Here is a 22,812-nt window from a genome sequence, read left to right as displayed (position 1 = left end):
TCACATCTGGGCCACTTTAGGCTCACAGCCACATTAACTATAGTTTACAATGCCAAATTTTTGCCAAAAGTGGCCCACATATGTTTTAAGATAACTGGGCCACATTTGCCATATTTTTTCTGGACCGCTTTAGGCTCACAACTACATTAGCCAGAGCTTACTGTGTCAATTATTTGCCAAATGTGGCCCACATTTGTTTTATAATAACTGGGCCACATTTGCAACTACACGTGAGCCACTTTACCAGATTACCCTTAAATGACTATGCCACATTTTTGCCAACTGTGGCCCACATATGTTCTTTATCATTTACGCCAAATTTACCAGTTTCCACATGGGCCACATTAGGTGCACATTCAGTTTACATTTTGCCATAAGTACCAAATCTTTGCGCTCAATGGCCCATATATGAATTGAAATCTTTGGCCCCTTTTGTCATTGTACAGGTGGGCCATTTCAGGTTCACGTTCATTTTGTCTGGGCCGAAAGAAGACCACCAGTGCCGCATAACTGCCTATAGTGGCCCACACTTGTATGCTATCTGGGTAATATCCAATAGAAACACAAACATTAAGTTGTCAGGAGATATGGCCAATATCATGTAAGCTTTATATTCAGACAGGTCCCAAAACTAGCATTCTGTTGCACGTGCCAGTAGTTTACCAGTATTTAATATCTTCTACCTGCCATGACACTGCATGTACATTTTTTTTTCTTCCAAAGCTGAAAACACTGATGAAAACACTGAAAACTCTGATGATAATGAAATGGCCAGCCTAGAGTCCTGATGTAAACCTGACTGAGACTCTTCTGGAAAATCTTTTTTGGTAAGGTTATGGTTAAGAAAGCCAGTGCAGTCACTGAAATGTGGAAGACACTAAAGAAGAGATAATTAAAATCACACTGTACATCGACTATGTAACAAAACAATTTGAGTTGCTCAGGTTTACATTTACCCTGGAAAAATAATCATTCATTCATTCATTTATTTTCTTTTCAGCTTAGTCCCTTTATTAATCTGGGGTCGCCACAGAGGAATGAACCGCCAATTTATCCAGCATATGTTTTACGCAGCGGATGCGTTCCAGCTGCAATCCATCACTGGGATACATCCATACACACTCATTCACACACATACACTACGGACAATTTAGCCCACCCAATTCACCTATACCACATGTCTTTGGAGTTGTGGGGGAAACCAGAGCACCCAGAGGAAACCCCACGCAAACCCGGGGAGAACATGCAAACTCTACACAGAAATGTGTGGAGTTTTCATTTGATTGTGATTTAATAATGTGCACATTTAGTAAAGCTGCTTTGAAACAATAATTATTTTAAAAAGCTCTCTACAAATAAACTTGACTTAAATTGAATAAATAATGAAATGGCCAGCCCAGAGTCCTGATGTAAACCTGACCTAAACTCTTCTGGAATTTTTTTTTGGTGAGGTTATGGTTAAGAAACTGAACTGTGGAAGAGACTGAAGAAGAGATAAACAAGATCACAGCAGCGCAGTGTGAGAAACTACTGATGTAGTGAAGTCATTCATAGCAAAAGCCTCCTACTCATTTTTCACTGCTCTGATCTTCCGAAATTTTAGTTGAAATCTTTCTTTGTGCTACAATCACTGCTTTTCTCTATTCTCTGCTATTTTGACCATTGTTTTTTCCTTAGAAGATAGGGATTGTTGACTCATCTTGGTTATTTGTGACCCTGGAACACAACTGGAACTGTCTTAATTTGTATGAATGAACTTTTTACAGTACCAAAAAATACAGAGCTCAGCATATACATTTACATTTTACATTTAGTCATTTAGCAGACGCTTTTATCCAAAGCGACTTACAAATGAGGACAAGGAAGCAATTTACACAACTAAGAGCAACAATGAATAAGTACTAAAGGCAAGTTTCAGGTCTGTAAAGTCTAAGAAGGGAAGTGTTAGTAGTTTTTTTTTTTTTTTTTTTTGTACAGTTAGTGTGATATTCAAAGAGGCAATTGCAGCTTAGGAAGTGAAGTGGAGACTAAATAGTTGAGTTTTTAGTCGTTTCTTGAAAATAGCGAGTGACTCTGCTGTTCTGATGCAGTTAGGGAGTTCATTCCACCAACTGGGCAGATTGAGCGTGAGCGTTCGCGAAAGTGATTTTTTCCCTCTTTGGGATGGAACCACGAGGCGACGTTCATTCACAGAACGCAAGTTTCTGGAGGGCACATAGATCTGCAGAAGTGAGTGCAGATAAGAAGGTGCTAGGCCAGAAGTCACTTTGTAGTCAAACATCAGAGTTTTGAATTTGATGCGAGCAGCAACTGGCAGCCAGTGCAAACGGACTAGCAGCGGAGTGACATGTGCTCGTTTAGGTTCATTGAAGACAACTCGTGCTGCTGCATTCTGGAGCAGTTGAAGAGGCTTGATAGAGTTAGCTGGAAGCCCAGCTAGTAGAGAGTTGCAGTAATCCAGTTTGGAGAGAACAAGAGCTTGAACAAGGAGTTGAGCTGCATGTTCAGATAAGAAGGGTCGGATCTTTCTGATGTTATAGAGTGCAAATCTGCACGATCGAGCAGTTCTAGAAATGTGGTCAGAGAAGTTTAGTTGGTCATCAATCGTTACTCCAAGGCTTTTCACCATTTTGGATGCAGTAATGGTTGCCCCATCCATCTGGATTGAAAAGTTATGGTGTAGAGTCGGGTTGGCAGAAACTACAAGCATTTCCGTTTTTGCGAGGTTCAGCTGAAGATGATGATCTTTCATCCAGTGTGAAATATCCAACAGGCAGGCTGAGATACGAGCTGGAACCGAGGGATCATCAGGATGAAAAGAGAGGTATAGCTGGGTGTCATCAGCATAGCAGTGGTAGGAGAATCCATGTCTCTGGATGACTGGTCCTAGAGATGATGTGTAGATGGAGAAGAGAAGTGGCCCAAGAACAGAGCCTTGAGGTACCCCAGTGTTTAGATGCTGTAGGTTGGACACCTCTCCCCTCCAAGACACCCTGAATGACCTGTCAGAGAGGTAAGATCTAAACCATTGTATAACAGTGCCCGCAACGCCCAGTGACTCAAGCGTAGATAGCAGGATCTGGTGGTTGACAGTGTCAAAAGCAGCTGACAAGTCCAGCAAAATGAGGACTGATGATTTAGAGTCTGCTTTAGCCAGTCTGAGATCCTCCACGACCGAGAGCAGGGCAGTCTCAGTTGAGTGGCCTTTCTTAAAGCCGGATTGCTTGTTGTCCATGAGATTGTTTTGAGTAAGAAAGTCCAGGACTTGATTGAACACTACTTTCTCCAGAATCTTGGCCATGAATGGAAGCAGGGATACTGGTCTGTAGTTTTCAAGTAGCGTATGGTCCAGGTTGGGTTTCTTTAGCAGTGGGGTTACCCTAGCCTGCTTAAATGTAGTGGGGAATAAACCAGAGTCAAGAGATGTGTTAATTATGTGAGTCAGTGTTGGTATGACTGCAGGAGAGATGGCTTGCAAGAGATGAGAGGGAATGGGATCGAGTGGACAGGTGGTTGCATGGCTAGATAGCACAAGTTTGGACACCTCAGACTCAGAGAGCTGAGAAAAAGAGGTGAGTGTGTGTGGTGTTGGTGTTGTATCTTGCGTGTTTGTTGTAGGTGCAGCAAATTGAGCACTGATTTTTGCAGTTTTGGTGCAGAAGAATGTAGCAAAGTCATCAGTAGTAAGTGTGGAGGATGCGGGTGGAGGAGGAGGATAGAGGAGGGAGGAAAATGTTTTAAAAAGTAGGCGAGGATTAGTGGCATTGTTGATTTTCAGACGGTAATACGTCTGCTTTGCAGAAGTAACCTCAGCTGAGAAAGAGGACAGAAGAGTTTGGTATGTTAAGAGATGTGCAGGATTTTTAGTTTTCCGCCAAATTCTCTCTGCAGCCCGAAGTTTTGAGCGATGCTCACGGAGAGCATCCGAGAGCCAGGGTGCAGGAGGACTGGCACGGGCTGGCCTGGATGCAAGAGGACATAATCGGTCTAGACATGATGCTAGTGTGGAGCAGAGTGTATTAGTGGCACTGTTCGAATCAAGTGCAGTGAGTTTGCGAGATGGAGGAAGAGAGTCTGAAACAATGGTGGATAGTCTATTGGGTGAGAGAGATCGTAGGTTTCTGCGAAAGGTAACCAGTGTTGGAGTGTGTGGCGGCTCAGGAGTAATGTGGATGTTGAGAGACAGAAGGAAATGATCAGATATTTGTAGTGGAGTTACTATTGTTTGATCAGTGAAGCAGTGTCGTGTGTAAATAAGGTCTAGCTGATTACCTGATTTGTGGGTAGCAGAAGTAGGTGCTCTTTTTAGGTCAAAAGAGGCAAGCAGAGTCTGAAAGTCTGCAGCTTGCGGTTTGTCAACGTAAATGTTGAAGTCACCTAGCACCAATAAGGGAGTGGCAAAATTAGAAAAAGATGAGAGAAGAACATCCAGTTCATCTAGGAAGTGACCTAATTTACCTGGTGGGCGGTAGATGACAACCACATTTATGTAGAAGGGGTGGATAATGGTGACTGCATGGAATTCAAAGGAGCTGATTGTTGGCAGGGACGGTATCAGAGTAAATTTCCATTCTTTGGAAATTAGTAGTCCAGTCCCACCCCCTCTCCCTGTCTGACGAGGAGTGTGGGAAAAAGAGAAATTAGCAGAAAGAGTAGCATGTGTAGCAGTGTCCTCCGGCCTCAACCAGGTCTCAGTTAGAGCCATGAGATTATAGTCAGAATATGTAGCTATGGAGGTAATAAAATCAGCCTTGTTAACAGCTGATTGACAATTCCAGAGGCCCACGGAGAGAGAGAGTTGTGAAATAGTAGATACATGTATTGAACGAAGGTTGTGAGGATTACGCCTGCAGCGCACCTCCCGTGTTTTGCGAGTGTTAGTAACAACAGGAATTAGTAAACACATAATAAAAGTGCACTGACAACAAAAAATAAGTGTAAAGTAAAACAATAAAGTAAAGTACTCAAGTGCTTTGTCGGTGTCTTTGCTCGGTGGAGTCGCGCAGGTAGAGTCGATGGTCTTTACCCTCGTCGGTCTTCACACGAGGCGGTCTTCACACGAGGCTGCCGCGACCGCTGCCGCGGTGAACTAGTTGTTTATATAACCCCAAAGCACTAGCTGATTGAATTCAGCTGGACACGCCTCGAGAGTCAAAACAAGGGCCGAAACTGAGGCGGACGACGCGAACCGCGTCTGCGTTCGCTACACAAGCTCTTATAGTAACCAAGGAAACAGTGGCTAAACAACTTCTAGTATTATACACAACTGAAAGCAAGTTTAACTGTCCTACAACTTTACACAAACAGCTGGAAACAAGTCCTCAAACCATACACAACAACTGAAACAAATCTTAAATGTACTTACAGGCTGCTGTTCTAGATGCTGCTAAAGTGCTTCTCCTGCCGACTAATGCTACCGTGCTCACTATATAGTGGTTACCTGGCGTTTGGACACGCCTCCCGAGTCAAAACAAGGGCCGAAACTGAGGCGGACGACGCGAACCGCGTCTGCGTTCGCTACACAAGCTCTTATAGTAACCAAGGAAACAGTGGCTAAACAACTTCTAGTATTATACACAACTGAAAGCAAGTTTAACTGTCCTACAACTTTACACAAACAGCTGGAAACAAGTCCTCAAACCATACACAACAACTGAAACAAATCTTAAATGTACTTACAGGCTGCTGTTCTAGATGCTGCTAAAGTGCTTCTCCTGCCGACTAATGCTACCGTGCTCACTATATAGTGGTTACCTGGCGTTTGGACACGCCTCCCGAGTCAAAACAAGGGCCGAAACTGAGGCGGACGACGCGAACCGCGTCTGCGTTCGCTACACAAGCTCTTATAGTAACCAAGGAAACAGTGGCTAAACAACTTCTAGTATTATACACAACTGAAAGCAAGTTTAAATGTCCTACAACTTTACACAGACAGCTGGAAACAAGTCCTCAAACCATACACAACAACTGAAACAAATCTTAAATGTACTTACAGGCTGCTGTTCTAGATGCTGCTAAAGTGCTTCTCCTATATATAAGTACCTCCCCCACAAATCTGTCTTTTAAACTCAAATATTTAATATGAAGCTATACAATATTATATTTGTGCATATACATTAGTATTACATATACATTGTGCATATACATCAGTACTGCAGCCAAAACTGGAGCTAATCTAACAAAATAACTTAGGATAACGGTCCAAATACTAGTACAGCCAAATTAATATGTTAGAGAAAAATATTAAATACAAGTAAAAAAGGGAAAATCAAGAGAAACAAAAAAATTGAAAAATTTAGTTGAAATTTTGTAGGTTGTAACCAGTTTTTTTTTTGCAATACTATGCTTTAAATTAATTGTATCATCTGTCAATTTCTAAATATCTTGGGTGATTAAAATATGATTATTATAAATATGTTATCTGTTATAAATCTGTATGAATAAATCTGTTGTGGATGAATGCACCAAAATACATTGCCTATATTCACTGAGAAATGGATTAAATATTAATTTTCTGAATTGGGTGTACTAAATTATGCTGAGCACTGTACATTTTATGGGTCAAAATTATAGATTTTTTTTATGCCAAAATAATTAGAATATTAAGTAAAGACCATGTTCTGTGGAGCTATTTTGTAAATTTCCTTTCTCAGTATTTAGATTTTTTTGAACCCCCAGATTCCAGATTTTCAGATAGTTATATCTCTGCAAAACAATTTTCTATTCTAACAAATAATACATCAGTGTAAAGCTTATATATTACACTTTCAGATTTCAGAGTTTCAGAAAATGTACATGTATGAGTGGGTTTGTGGTCCATTTTGCAAAACATTTTTCTGACAGCATAGTATAGCTACAACTACAATTCCTTTTGAACAATAAAAGATTATATTCTTTCTGAAAAAGTATAATAAAATAAATGTATATATATATATATATATATATGACAAAAGTAAAGCTGTTTTACTTACATCTACAATTTATTGTTGTTTTTTTTCTCTTTGCTTTCAAACGTTTAACCATAGAACTTTTATTTTGGCGGAAACCACAGAGAAACCTTTCTTGTTGTGAAACTGTTAACAGCAGATCTACAGACGTCATTCTTACTACAAACTATGTTGTGTTTTTAAATACACGTTATAACTGAATCACAAAAATTTGTAAAAAGATCACAGCGCTGTTTCACAGACTACATATTTATGTTATCAAAACAGTTTTTGTGATGTTTGGCATTAAACAATAAAATCAGGAATGTTTACTGATTGCTAATATTTTCTAAACCAGTCAATACAAGTTAGTGAGCACATTTCTTACCTGTATTTCTAGATCTGCTATTTTTTGCCGAAGTTCAGCCATAGCAGCCATACTGTCAGCTTCTCTTAGACGCACTGCCATCACCTCTTCTTTGCTCTGAAAGGCAGATATATTATTTCAAGATGTAAATCATACATCAATATCATTTGCTGCTATGACTAATAACTGATAAATAGCGCGATACATTTAAAATCTACACCAGTATGTTTAACTAGATAAAAAACTTAAATTAAAAAAATGTAAATATAGACATCTCAGCAACAAAAACTACACACAAAAATAATATAAATATATGTATAAAATATAATATAAATATGTATAAAAGTTTTCAGAGCTGAAATTTAAATATGGTAATGGGCTTTTGTTTTTTGTGCGGCATAATAAGATGTAGACCAATAACAACAGACTAGGCCATCTGACCAATCAGAATAGAGCAGGCTTTTGGATAAAAGGGGTTTCGAGAGTCCAGATCCTTAAACAAACTCTTTCATACTACCACTTTTGGGCTGCACCCTGTTCGTTTTGACATTTAGAGTATGGTACGTTTAGTTAGTGTGAACGTTGTCTTCTGAAATCGGGTGCACACTCGTGAACCGATTTTAAGGCTTTGCTTTCGTGGCTGTCATCTAGCAACAGCTGTACATAAAACAGCAGCTTGATGACGCAAGCGTACCAGAGTTCAGAAGGAAAAAAGACAACGTGAACCCAAACCAGCCGAGGGGGGACTATTGAATTTGAGTTTGAACCAGGCATTTGAACCAAGCATGAAAGCCCCCTCACACTGAAACTTAGCTTTAATCTGCAAATATAATTTTAGAAGGTGTTTTTAAAAGTCTTAAAGTGTTTTTGAGTAGTCCTAAAATAAAAAGCCTCCAAAACAACATCAGGTACCATTACTACAGTACAGCATAATAGGTGCACTTTAAAAATGTCAGCCCCTGCACTGTTTTTCTCACTTAATATTCATTGATCTGTTCATCCTCTTTAATAAGAGTATGTACCTTGCAGTCAGACTCCGCCTGCTTTCTCTTCATTTCGTTAAGCTGGCTTTGTAGTGTTTTGTTGTGGGAAAGAGCGTTCTGCAGTCTCTCCTGTAGGCTGGTGCTCTCTTGTTCATGTCTGCCAAGTAGTTTGCCATTGATCTGGTTCTATGCAAACAGGGAGAAAAGTTTTAGGAAATTGTGTACACTACCTGACACAAGTCGTGTCGAAGATCCCGGTTGTAAGAGCAACAAATAATAACTTGACTTCTTGTTGATGATTTGGAAAAGTAGCAGAAGGTAGATTTTTCTGACGAGTCATCTGTTGAACTGCATCCTAACCATTACAAATACTGCAGAAGACCTACTGAAACCAGCATGGACCCAAGAAATCAGTCAAGTTTGGTAAAAGAAAAATCATGGTTGGGGGTTACATTTACTGCAAAAGTATTTATTTTTTTTGCCTTATAATCCTCTGATAACTGGAGTTCAAACACTGAAATATTTAAATCAGGAAATTTAATTTAATTAAGGAACAGCACAAAAACTTTTTGGTATTTCTAAGCACTGCGTTTGAATTTGATTAGTCTTAGTAATAGTGTAAATGGAATAGTCTTTAAATATAAAATAGCACTGATTGCAGTTCTAACCTGGCTTTCCAACTGCAGGTTTTTAAGCTTGACCTCTTTGAGTTCTGCCTGACCCTGAGCCTCTCGCAGCCTCAAACTCATCAGCTTATCCTGCAGCTCATTCATCGCATTCTTCTTAGGAGACTCTTTCCAGTGGCCTCCTCCACCTCCTCCTCCTCCACGAGATGTATGATGCTGTGACAGAAAATGACATTTGTGCATAATTAGATTTGTTGTTGTCCATTTCTGCCTTACAGAAATTCATACTTTTTAAAAGTGAATATAAAAACAATCAAGAAATGTAGATGACATTGCGTAGGCTTCAGCATGTTTGTGTGGAGATTCTGCACCTGCCAGCAGTGGTTGAGATCAGTGACGGCTTCTTGCATTTCTCTGAAGGAGCGCAGAGTCTCCTGCTCTCTCAGCTTCACCAGCTTCAGCTCCTCCTGCAGCTGAGCTACATTAATTTCATCGGGTAAAGAACTGTTCCTCTACAAAACAGACACAATTGGTTAACGTTCTGTACTTAAATAAAAACACTGCACTTTTTTTTGGAAATAGGCTCATTTTACACTCCCCTAGTGTTAAACAGTTGAGTTTTACCATTTTTGAATCCATTTAGCCGATCTCCGGGTCTGGTGGGTGCACTTTTAGTTTAGCTTAGCATAAATAATTGAATTGGATTAGACCATTAGCATCTAGCTAAAAAAAATCAATAAAAAGTGTTTAAATAATTATCCTTTTTAAAGCTTGACTCTTCTGTAGTTACATCATGTAAGTTGCAATTTCTAGGCCGATATGGCCAGGAACTCATTCATACATCCATCCATTCATTCATTCATTCATTCATTCATTCATTCATTCATTCAATCAATTATTCATTCATTCATTCATTCATTCATTCATTCATTCATTCATTCAATCATTCATTCATTCATTCATTCATTCATTCATTCATTCATTCATTCAATCATTCAATCATTCATTTTCTTTTCTGCTTAGTCCGTTTATTCATCAGGGTTCGCCACAGAGAAATGAACAGTCAACTTATCCAGCATATGTTTTACGAAGTGGATGCCTTTCCAGTTACAACCCAACACTGGGAAACACCCATACACGCATGCATTCACACACATACACAACCGTAAATTTAGTTTATTCAATTCACCTATAGTGCATGTCTTCAGACTGTGGGGGAAACAGGAGCACCCAGAGGAAACCCACGCGAACATGGGAAGAACATGCCAACTCCACACAGAAATGCCAACTGACCTAGCCGGAGCTTGAACCACCGACCTTCTTGCTGTGAGGTGATTTTGTAACGCACTGTGCCACCGTGTTGCCCTGGCTAGAAACTATACTATCATTATGTTGCAAAAATCAAGTAACTATGCTGCCATACTATAGCTGTGGCAGGCTCAATAAATTTACACAGCACCTGAAAAAGTCCTTAGCTAGGTAACTAGGTGACAGCTGCTTAATATTATTGCTCTTTGGTCATTTTAAATGAGATGCTAATGGTCTAATCTGATTCAATGATCTATCCTAAGCTAAGCTAAGCTAAAAGTTCTCCTGCCAGACCTAGAAACCAGTTAAAGGGATTAAAAAAATGTTAAAATTGACCTGTTTAACCTTAGGAAAGCTTTAAAATGAGTCTGTTTCAAAAACAAATGAAGTGCTTCTTTAATGGCATATTGTATTCTAAAAGAAACCTAATTAATTTTTAACCGTTTCATTCTTGTAAACTCATAAACATGCACACACCTTCTCCAAATCAAGCACTTTGTCCTGCATTTCTTTTAGAGCACCAAGTAGTTCAGCTTCTTGTAGACGAGACTGCTCCAGTTGAGTCTGCAGGCCACTCACAAACTCCTCTGTGTACTACAGACAAAATGGAGAGACACAATGGACTGAAACACTGATGACTGCAGAGTATGCTGTAATGGCAGTCATTACAGTACATCATGCATTAATGGCTGAACAGAGAAGAACGAATCTGACCCTGGACCACAAATCCAGTCTTATGTTGCATGGATTTTTTTTAAGCAATATTTAAAAATACACGATAAGGGGGGTCAAAATCATTTGAATATTAAGTAAAGACAAAGAGCTTAGAACGACCAAGAGGCGACACTCAATAGAACGTTCCACTGCAACAGCAGCGCCCAGCAACAGCCCTGGATTCTGCCATTTTGTAGTGAAAGTGATCGGCTGTCCATTGGATCTCATTACTGTCACGATGGCAAGCAGCTGCTTTGTTTTTTATTTATTTATTTAAAAAGCGCATTAAAGCTGAGATACAACCTAAAAGACGACAATACAACACTTATTATCACAAACATCAGCACTATTAATAGTTTATTTTACAGACTTATAATATGCTGTTGTTCTAATGGAGTTTTCATTCCAAAATGGCCACCCTCTAGTGGCTGTTTCCCAAATTACACTAGAGTGTCGCCTCTTGGTCATTCTAAGCTCTTTGGTAAAGATCATGTTCTATAGAAACATTTAAAAAAAAATTTACAGTAATTATATAAAAACTAAATTATTTAATTAGTTATGTGTAAAGCTAAAACTTACTTTTGACATTTTTTTTACTTTTTTTTTAAAGAGCCCATATTATGGGTTTTTGAAAATTCCCCTCCATGTAGTGTGTAACACAACTCTAAGTGAAGTATCCAGCTAAGGCTTAAATCTGTAAGAATACAGTGTTTAAAACTGTTGATTCATCTATAAAAGAGTCGATTCATAGTGCTTCAAACGAGTCGCCTTGATACTGACTCATTAGGTGTTTCGCCATGACGTACGAACGAAACAAAGTTTTTCACGTGCACGCGCAAACCCGGGAGATTTCAAACCTGAGGCCCCGCCCTCTGACGCAGTAACCCAGACACACACACACACACACCCACAAACACACGCACACAAACATGCCGGTCGATTGAAGTCACATTGCAGATGGATATATTGAGTCTCTACCCAAAGATGAAACCTCAGCATTATAGCCAAGCAGTTGGAAACTACTGGAAACTTCTGGAAGCTACATGCTACAAAGAATACTTCATCTGCGTTTGTTAAAGGAAGGATCAGTAACTTACTGATGGACATCAGGATGGGTTTCTTCCATTTCTCAAGTGTAAGTACGTGCGGTTAAAGTTGTTGCCTCGTTGACTCTAGCTTGCAAATGTATTTAGTTGTGTTTTGTTACTTGTAACCGAGTGTACTGTATCAGGTTAACTGGCTATATTCTCTTATCGCGTGCAAAGTCACGTTAAAAACGCGACGCGTGCTGCTTTGTTTATGGAGCTCCGTGGTAACGTTAGAGGTGTGCATACCCGCGGCTGTCCCCGCGCCAGATTTCTGCGGCGCGGGAATAAATTTCCGAATAAATCGCCGGAGCGGTCGGTAACGGGTTTGATTTGGGACGGGAGCGGGCTGCCTGAGAAAGAGAAAGATGTGTCTGCATGTGTGATGTGTGAGCGAGCGAGAGCTTTATGCTTGGTGCTGTGTGTGTGTTTATACAGATTTTCGGTTTTGTTCTCCCCCGCTCTTTAGCGTGATCGGGCGCGGCGGGCAGAATACGGGGCGTGTTCTAAGGCTAAAACCTGGCGGGTGCGGGCGGAAGCGGGAGCGTTCTCGTCCGGAGGTGTGTGTGTGTGTTTGTGTGTGTGTGGCAGCTAAAATCCACGCCTACACTATCTAGCGTGTATGAACTGTGATTACTTTTTAAATTGCTGATTAGCTATTGGCCATTTCACTCTCTGACTGAAGGCAGTCGACCAATCGCGACAGACTGTCATCGGTCCAATCAGCGCAGATTAGCTTCGCGCTAAGGAGGGGTTTGGGAACAAATGAATCACTGAACGATTCATACAGGAGTCGCTGGGATAATTAGGTAAAAATAAATGCAGATTATAAGACCATGAAAGTGTTTTTTGACCTTGCATGCATATTAAACTGTTGTTGGAGACCCTTACAACCAAGATATGACCCTATTTCATGTATAATATGGGCTCTTTAAATTATATTTTGAACCCTCTAGATCAGTGGTTCTCAAACTTTTTTCTCAAACATCGTCTTTCCAAGTACCACCATAATGACCAGTATTAAAATACAGTAGCGTAGGCATAACTAAGCAGCTGCAGCACCGCACAGTTCAAAAATGAGGCAGATTAATTCTTATTATTATAAAAAAAATTTATTGTCAGCCACTTTAAACATTATAAATAGTTTGAACATTAACACTGTACTTATACTTATATATGCCCCTAACAACCATTACAAATATGGAGAGGAAATTAGCTTCAAATGATACAAAACATAACAAACATTATAAAAGTGATATAAATAAAATTTTGTGACTCAGTTCAGGCAACATTTTGGCATCAGTAGCATTTTCACCGCAGTATCAATTTGATCGCAAAAACTATATATTTAGGGGTCTTATATATATATATATATATATATATATATATATATATATATATATATATATATATATATATATATATATACACAATTTTGTGACTCAAAAGTAGCAGTTCGGGCAACATTTTGGCACCGGTAGCATTTTAAAAGTATCAATTTAGCACCGTTATCGAAATAACCCCAAAAAATTGTCAACCTTAGCCCAAATATGATAAGTCTGTCATGAAAACAAGATAGATTGTTTAGATTAAAACTTTTTTAGGCAAATAGTGGACTAGAAACATTACTTCATATTTAGATTTAGATGTATATGTAAAAAACAAAATCACACTGAATCAATTACATCAAATCTCACTGCTGTCAGCATTCTGTTAAGAAGTAAATAATAAAAGGTTATGTTTAATTGCCTAAAATAATCCCTCAATGTGATAAAATTACCGTAGATTCTCATGTCATAATATAACGATTCAGTATCTTCTTCTTTCCAATTAATTTTAAGATTATTAACTTGAACTCAACCAGTCATTCAGTAAGCGTGTACTCGGAAAGACCGATTCTGGAAATGTATTTAGATAATTCTCGCATTATCTATCAGTGTTGATGTAAATGCGCCTCTGCTGTGTTCTGCGTGCACATACTGTGGCCTACCAGAGGGGGCTGTGGCCTGCCCTGGAGACTTGTGTGAACACTAGTTCCCACGGACGTTTACTTCTGTTTTTCTTACCTCCCTCCAGGCTTTCCAGTCACTTCATCATACCCGTATTACTCAGATCGCACTTTAATCACAAAGACTCTCGCTCATTCTACCTCAGTTTTACTTGAAAAGTGCTGGACTCTTAGCTAAATACAAAACAAAACAGACTGATGTCCTTTCCGAGCAGAAATTAACCTTTCATAGTAGTAAATGAGTAATAACACACATCCAGATTCTACCTGTGAAATTTCACTGTATGTTTATACTTAAAGCCTTACAGCTTAATATGTATATTAGTGCGTGTATGTGTTTGTGTGTGTGTGTTTAAAGAGCATGTGAAAAATAGACCACCAATAACATTTCATGTTAACCACAGCAAGCTTCTTTGCTCTGGGTAATGAAACCATTAATCAGATTTAGGTTGAATATAAATAGCCAAAAACATTCACACTTACATATGCTAAAATCCCTGTCATATACAACTACACTGTAAAATAATTCTTCTTGCCTTACTTTTTTTTTTTTTTACTAATTTACTCGTCATTTCAACTAAAATTAGTCAAACTGATTTAAAATATCATGTTAAATTTTCTAAAACTAAACTAAAAAAACAAGCTTATTAAATTAAGTAAAAGTAACAAAGGCATTTGTTTTCATATATTTTTTTACACTGTACTTTCTTTTCTTAATTATACAGTAGTCAACATTTGAAGTTGATCAAAAACGTCTTTATTTTTTAATTGTCCCAGGACAAGAATTGGTGAAGTAAATTCACTAGTTTTAAAACAACATTGAGGAAAGGTTATGATCCACTTATTTAAAAATTTAGTTATATACTTGTATAATAATAATAATAATAATAATAATAATAATAATAACAACAACATTCAGCTCTGAATCAATTTAAGCAACACTACACTATCTGACAAAAGTCTTGTCGTTGATGCAAGATGTAAGAGCAACAAATAATAACTTGACTTCTAATTGATCATTTGGAAAAGTGGCAGAAGGTATTTTTTTCTGATGAATTATCAGTTGAACAGCGTCCCAATTTTTACAAATACTGCAGAAGACCTACTGCAACCCACATAGACCCAATAATCAACAGCCTGAGGTAGCCTGAGGGCAAATTCTTCAGCAGGATAGAGCTCCTCATACTTCAGCCTCCACATCAAAGTTCCTGAAAGCAAAAAAGGTCAAGGTGCTCCAGGATTGGCCAGCCCACTCACCAGACATGAACGTTATTGAGCATGTCTGGGGTAAGATGGAGGAGGAGGCAGTGAAGATGAATCCAAAGAATCTTGATGAACTCTGGGAGTCCTGCAAGAACACTTTCTTCGGCATTCCATATGACTTTATTAATACGTTATTTGATTCATTGCAGAGATGTATAGATGCAGTCCTCCAAGCTCATCGGAGTCATACACAATATTAAACCTTTTTCCACTGCAACACTGTACATTATTTCTGTTGTGACAAGACATTTGTCAAAGCAAAGTCAGACCTTACTGTCCTAAGTAAGTCATTAAAATTTAAGGCATGGTTATATTTTATTTGGGTAAAATAAGCATAATCTAGACGCCTTTGCCTTTCATATAAGCCACTTCTGATATCAAATGATCAACTAGAAGTCAAGGTATTACTTGTTGTTCCTAAAACGTGGATTGGCGACAAGACTTTTGTCAGGTAGTGTACATGATTTACATTCCAATTATTAGAAAAACAGACTGTCTTATTCATAAAATATAATAAAAAATAACAAAGAACAAAAATGTAGCTGTTGTACATGATACTAGTTCTGTCAACATCAGCACCGCTATCAGATAGTGGTCAATTCTGAGTGTAACACAGGAAAATACATCTGACCATACAGTGTTGCTCCGTGTGTGAAACACACCAGGCTCACACTCAGCATGACACACACCACACCCCAACATTTTCACACACACCAGTCACTCACACCTATAGTAAAAAAGCGAAAACTCCAAAAACACCCCATCTGCTTGATATCAGTGCTTTAGCATTCATTCTTACAACTTGTGAAAACAATATAAGAAACGAAACGATGGCTTCAAACGGTCAAACTAGTGCGAGAGTCCTGCCAGTAAATAATAAATGACCTGTCTGTGACCCAGTTCAGAGCTGTGTATAAGCCGATAGCTTGATTATGAATAAACTGAAGACATGCATACAGTTAACATAATAGTGTTTTAAAAGTACTACTTTCATATAGCATCTGACTTGTTCTAATTGGCATCAAGCAGTGTCAAAGTGAATCACAATGTCACTCCTCATGCACCTAAAAATGTTTGCTGGTTGTTAAAACTACTTATTTAAAATGTGTTAAGCACAATTCTTACATTTTTTTGGGACATAGCTATTATTTTATAAATTATAAATTATAAATTATTTTAAGTTTAATCCACTTAAATGTGTAAAAACTATTAAGTTAACTTAATTGATTTGTGTTGGACAAAATGAAGGAATTTTGTGATGCATTTCTGTCAGTGTACTCCTCGACTTTTCTGCTATTTCTGCGTTGAATTTTGCATAACAAAATCTGCAGATTAATGATTTTGAAAGTATAGGAACTGAAAACGTACGACATAAATTAAAGAATAAGTTTAATTTAAAGTTTAAAATGCAAATAATATTGAAACATTAACTATTGTGAAAAGAGATATACAAAAAAATCTGAATTGAACTGAAATCCAATTAGAACTACTTCTTTGGTAAATAAAGCAACATCTGGTCTCTCATATAATACATCCACTAAAAGATGTAAACTTTATTGTACATAAATCATCAAAACAATTGTTTATTATTCAATGATATAATCAAAATTAATATAAAAACTGAATACATTTTATCAAACTGGATTTTTAAGCCTATAATCATATATATATATATATATATATATATATATATATATATATATATATATATATATATATATATATATATATATATATATATATGATAATGATAAGCTTAAAAATGTCAAGTGGGTGAACCAAACTGATTTTCTGCTTTAATAAGCCTTTTCGGGGGGTTTTCTGTTGAAGGGTTGTGATTGTTAGTCACTGCATGCATAAGCAGTGAGAAAGCGTAAGTGGAGTGGCAGGACTGTGTTGCAATGCTTTCACACTAACAGCGTTTTAGAGCTGTGGCGGTACTCATTGGGTAACTGCATCGATTATTTCCTCAAAAAGTGGCCATAAATTATAAAATGCTCGATGTAAACGGTTTAAATCATCTATATTTAATCAGACTTCCTGAACAATAAGTGTTCTCAGTGTTGTGCTTTGTGTATACACATATGCAGTGTCAGACAATCTTCAAATGATGGATGAGCAATTCACTCCAGTCATTTTGTGCAGCCTATATTCAAAAAGACCCTTAATAAACATATGTGAGGTCAGCAAATATTGAACCAGCACCAAAACCCAACTTGCAGCTATGCATCTGTTACCACGGCCATAGCAGAGCTGAGCCTGGCCGGTACCTGGATGGGAGACCCTATGAGAAAACTAGGTTGCTGATGGAAGTGGTGTTAGTGAGGCCAGCAGGAGGCACTCAACCTGTTGTCTGTGTGAGTCCTAATGCCCCAGTATAGTGAAGGGGACCTTATACTGTCAGTAAGCGCCGTCTTTCAAATGAGGCATTAAACCAAAGTGCTCACTCACTTTTGGTTTATTTAAAAATCCCATGGCACTTCTTGTAAAGAGTAGAGGTGTAACCTGGCCAATTTCCATCCATTTGCCCTTAGCCATAAGGGCCTAATCCAAATGGATGCTGCACACGGTTGGTGGTGTGGAGACACCCCTACAACCCCCCCGTCTCCCACTCCCCCTTATGATTGTGAAGCGATTTGGCCATACACAATAAACGCACTATTTAAATGAAGAATTCAGATCCAAAAACCTTTAAATGTCATCTGAAATGTTCTTCTAAAATGAGCATTTTTCTCAGTCTTCTGTGTTTTTATGGTGTCATTGGATTTTAAAGTCAATGAAAACACCATATTCAACACCATAACAGTGAAATATCTGAAAATACACATGTTAAAAATAAAAATGCTCATATCAGAGGAAGATTTCTGATGACATTTACAGGCTTTTGCATCTGAACTCTTCAAATACACATTACATTGCATTACCTTGTGTTGCTGAAGTTCACGTATAGTATCCTGTGCTTTCTCCAGACTCTCGCTGGCTGTATGACACTGCTGCCGGACCACAGCCAATTCACGCTTAATAACGTAGTTCTCCTCTGCCTCCTGGGCTCGCGTCACTTGACCCTGAGGAAAGAGAAATGGGGTAAGTTGCTTCCATTAAGATCTGTCTTTTCACTTGAGATTAAGAAGAGATAAGTGTGGCATTCCAGTCAAAGTAATGAGGGGGGATCCATGCAATGTTACCTCTGCATCATAAAAGCAAAGACGAAATTGGATCATTTGAAAAACAAAACAAGAATCCCACTGAACTTTGCGATTTATGTGATAAAACCTGAAAAATGCCATAGGACCAAATAGCGAACCCTGATGCACACCTATGCTTCCACATCCCACATGCAAGGCTACATTCTCAGTACAGAGTTTAGAGATTAACCTTCATTTGGACATTTGTTCTAGGCATACAGACAAATGTGTTCTGAAGGCAGTGATGGGAAACTTAGCACATTTTTCATGCAACAGTCCCATTTTATAAAGGACCAAAAGAGTGGATTATAGAAGGAAGTGTGGTTGAGTGATGAGGAGAGGAAGGGAAGGAGGGATTAGTGAGGAGCTGGCTTGACAGTACTGTACCTGAATCAACCTGTCTGCTAATGCAGCACTCTCCTACAACACCATAAGAGGAGGAAAAAAGAGAGAAAGGATACAGAGAGAAGAAAGAAAAAGTTGAAATGAGGGACAGAATAGGAAAAAGGAAGGAAACAGTGGATAAGCAAATAAGACACACATGAAGAGAAAAAAAGGGAACATATTTAAGTTGAGTGAAATTTTTTTTTTTATAAAACATATAAAAGTGATTTTTACAGAGTAAGATATTGTGAGGAAGTCATTTCAAAAGAGGAAGGAAGAGAAAAAGAAAGAAGATAAGACTTTTAAGATTGACCATAAGGTATGAGGCAATACAGCTGAGCCTCTTTAGAGATTTACATGCTCTGACTGTTTGATTGACTTGATAAAGATATTTACACTCTTTACTCAAACACAAAGTAATAAGCAGTATTTAAGGTTCATGCATACTGTGTGGATGATGAAAACCATCTTACCTTTTCCAGTGTTTCAATCCTCTGCTTCAGTAATCTATTTTCTGTACGTAGCCTCTGTTAAAATTAATACAAAATGTTCAAATATACTGTAGGTTTATTCTAAATTAATTTCAACCTCATTTTTACTTCAGTTTTATTTCTATTAGCAAAAAAGAACTGTAATAGATTTTATTAACTATAGCAGTTAAATTAACATTTATAATAACATTTATTTATTAGTTGAATATACAGTTTTGTCAAATTTATTCAAATTACTGACAATATAATTGTTTTATTGTGATTCGATTATGTGCAAATCATGTTCATGCAATTTTTTAAGCAAGTACCGGAGTAAGATTCTCCTTAAGGTGTAGATGAGGCATTTTACACAAACAATCTTTGCTATGTTACAGACCTTAATCTCAATTTGTTCTTCCATCTCCTTGTTCTTAATGGTAGTATATTCCTTTTCTAATCTGTGAAAAAAAATAAAAATAAAATCTAGACAACCATATCATATATACACTACCTGACAAAAGTCTTGTCGCCTATATCCAAGTTTTAGGAACAACAAATAATAACTTGACTTCTAGTTGATCATTTGGTATCAGAAGTGGCTTATATGAAAGAACAAAAATAGACAAAAGTCTTGTGACTTAAAAATAATGTAGAGTGTAGAATAATGTAAAGTATAGAATATAAAGTCATGGTGCAGTGGAAAAAGAATTAATATTGTGTATGACTGTCATGAGCTTGGAGGACTTAATCCATACATCTCTGCAATGACTCCAATAACTTATTAATAAAGTCATCTGGAATGGCAAAGAAAGCGTTCTTGCAGGACTCCCTGAGTTCATCAAGATTCTTTGGATTCATCATCAATGCCTCCATCTTCATCTTACCCCAGACATGCTCAATAATGTTCATGTCTGGTGAGTGGGCTGGCCAATCCGGGAACACCTTGACCTTCTTTGCTTTCAGGAACTTTGATGTCTCTTTTGACTTTGATTTCTTGCACATCCCCATACTCAACGTAAACCCAAACCCTGATTTTTCCTTCACCAAAATTGACAGATTTCTATGAGAATGTTGGGTCCATGTGGCTTCCTATAGGTCTCCCTGCAGTGTTTGTGATGATTGGGATGCAGGTCAACAGATGATTCATTGGAAAAATCTACCTTCTGACACTTTTCAAAATGACCAACTAGAAGTGATTATTTGTTACTCTTACAACTGCAATCGACTTTTGTCAGGTAGAGTATGTCCCAAAATATGTCACAAAAATCATTATAAACAAATTTCCCTTTAGGTTTTACTCCCAAATCACTCACTTTTTCATTCGCTTGGGATTGTATTTGACCTGATAAGCCCGTAGGATAAGTTTATCTGGGCAGCTATCGAACTGATGCGGAATCACCTTCTGAAAGTGCTGTGGTGAGATTGTGAGACAAACATCGGTTAAAATTATGCCATTATATGTGTTATCATGTGTTAAACACATAGCAGAGATGCTTTTGCTCCAACCTGCGACATTCCCTCCATGTCTAGCTGTATGAGGTCAGTCTGGTTGTACTGCAATATCGCTATTCCTACTCGAAATATGATTTCCAAACCCTGTGAAAACAACACACAGTATTCATATAGTCACAGGCTAGCAACTACAACAAACACACACTCTCTGAAATATTCACATCTCTAGTATTCACACAGCATGAAAACCCATCTGTGATAAATACACACAAAATCTGAACATGATAATACTTTACTTACCCTCACTAAGCTTTAAGGTGTTATATTTCCCTTACAGTAAAATAAATAGTATAGTATTTTCTCATAGTATTATTAGGACATACTGCAACCCAATAATAAATATCACATCAAGGATGCTTTAATATGCATAAAGTCTCTTGTGTCCATACCTCGTACATAAAGATGTCAAAGATACGTGTAGCTATTGGCAGGGGCAGGAAGGTGAGGAAGAGGGTGAGGAACCAGGACGAGGCGTACATGGATGTGTGGAAACTCTGAGAACGGAAATGTACGTTCAGCTCTGGCAACTGCTCCTGATCACACAGATGAAAACGGGGAAGATATACAAGTGAAAAAGTTAGTGAAAGATTTTTAAAAAAGATACTTCATGTTGACGTTTTGTGTTGTCTGTTTATGAACTATAAATCTGTTGCCCCCTTGTGGACAAACATGGCATTTCTCTAGTCTCAAGCATGCAGTAAGCTAAGCATACATATTTGAAATCAGCTCTATGTCGAAATAATCTGAGTTTGTGGCAGCAACAAACAAGACATGAATCATGTCTAGCATTTAAAGGGATAGTTCACCCAAAAATGAAAAGAATGTATCATACTTCAATGTTCAAACACGTAATGGGTTAGTAAGTGATGATAAAACTTTCAGATTTGCATTTAACTATTTTAGCCAATAAAACTGTACAATGGCCATGATGCTGAAACAAATTTACAGTCACCATATATTCAGACAGTATTCTGTCAAAGAAACGGTATAAAAGCTGCCACTGGCTGAAAAAAACACCATTTATATACTAACATCCACACTTTATGTATAGATATGCAACTTTCATACATTAATATATGCATACTTTGATGGTAATTAATGTAATGTAAGGAGTTTTTATCAAAAAAGATTTTGAAAAGTGAGTGATTTTGAACTTTTTTCATTAAATGATTGGTAGTGTCATTAGTTAATGAAAATTCTGATACAAGAATCATGGTTGTTGCAATATATATCTTTAAATTCAGCAGAGTAAAATTACAGTTAAAGACAAATAATGCTACTGAACATTCAAAAGCTGCGATAAAAAAAAAAGATGGTTTTCACAGTAATAATAATAACCACAAAAACATTTGTACATAATATTTTTCTTGTCCATCAAATCAGCATTTTACAATTATTTCTGAGGGATCACGTAGAAACTGTTTTCGTAATTTTTAAGGTACTTTAAAGGCATATTCATTCATTCATTTTTCTTCGACTTAGTCCCTTATTTATCAGCGGAATGATCTGACAATTATTTCAGCATATGTTTGACGTTGCGGATGCCCTTCCAGCCACTAACCAGTACTGAGAAACACCCATACACTCTCACATTCACTCATACACTACGGCCAATTTAGTTTATTCAATTCACCTTTACCGCATTTCTTTTGGACTGTGGGGGAAATCGAAGCACCCCGAGGAAACCCACATGAACATGAGGAGAACATGCAAATCCACACAGAAATGCCAACTGACCCAGCCAAGGCTTAAACCAGCAACCTTCATGCTGTGAGGTGACCATGCTGAGTCCTAACCACTGAGCCACTGTGCCGGCTTTTTTAAAGGGATAGTTCACACAAAAATAAAAATTCATCATTTTTTCTCCCATGTGTGGTTTTACCCTTTGAGTTTCTTTCTTTTGTTGAACAAAAAAGAAGATATTTTTTAAAATGCTGGTTGATATTGCTTATTAACTTCCATAGAAGGAAGGAAAATACAA

General features: G+C 37.7%; 2 protein-coding genes across 3 annotated transcripts in view; both read right to left on the bottom strand.

The window, feature by feature from the left end:
- evi5l (ecotropic viral integration site 5 like) overlaps nt 1–22,812 on the bottom strand; it is a 68,802-nt gene that overhangs the window by 16,619 nt on the left and 29,371 nt on the right. Inside the window, exons 7-18 of one of the 2 annotated variants that reach the window (XM_087237586.1) lie at nt 21,221–21,364; nt 20,826–20,915; nt 20,633–20,730; nt 19,717–19,777; nt 19,323–19,376; nt 18,853–18,885; nt 18,205–18,345; nt 10,688–10,804; nt 9,274–9,414; nt 8,945–9,118; nt 8,316–8,462; nt 7,315–7,410 (exon numbers count right to left, since the gene is read on the bottom strand). In XM_087237586.1, the coding sequence (XP_087093712.1) occupies nt 7,315–7,410; nt 8,316–8,462; nt 8,945–9,118; nt 9,274–9,414; nt 10,688–10,804; nt 18,205–18,345; nt 18,853–18,885; nt 19,323–19,376; nt 19,717–19,777; nt 20,633–20,730; nt 20,826–20,915; nt 21,221–21,364 (1,296 nt within the window). The remainder of the gene's footprint in view (nt 1–7,314; nt 7,411–8,315; nt 8,463–8,944; nt 9,119–9,273; nt 9,415–10,687; nt 10,805–18,204; nt 18,346–18,852; nt 18,886–19,322; nt 19,377–19,716; nt 19,778–20,632; nt 20,731–20,825; nt 20,916–21,220; nt 21,365–22,812) is intronic. The other variant, XM_087237587.1, reaches the window with a different exon arrangement.
- LOC141386219 (uncharacterized) lies at nt 724–6,776 on the bottom strand. The gene is made up of 2 exons (XM_087237585.1): nt 4,459–6,776; nt 724–4,377 (listed from the first exon to the last, which is right to left on the bottom strand). Exons 1-2 carry the CDS (start codon nt 4,904–4,906, stop codon nt 2,009–2,011), a joined length of 2,817 nt encoding a protein of 938 aa, XP_087093711.1. The 5' UTR covers nt 4,907–6,776; the 3' UTR covers nt 724–2,008.

The sequence above is a fragment of the Danio rerio genome, chromosome 1 (genome assembly GCF_052040795.2).
Source record: "Danio rerio strain M-AB ecotype USA chromosome 1, GRCz13ab, whole genome shotgun sequence".
In the NCBI taxonomy this organism is placed as follows: domain Eukaryota; kingdom Metazoa; phylum Chordata; class Actinopteri; order Cypriniformes; family Danionidae; genus Danio; species Danio rerio.
This window is presented reverse-complemented; position numbering and strand designations above follow the sequence as displayed.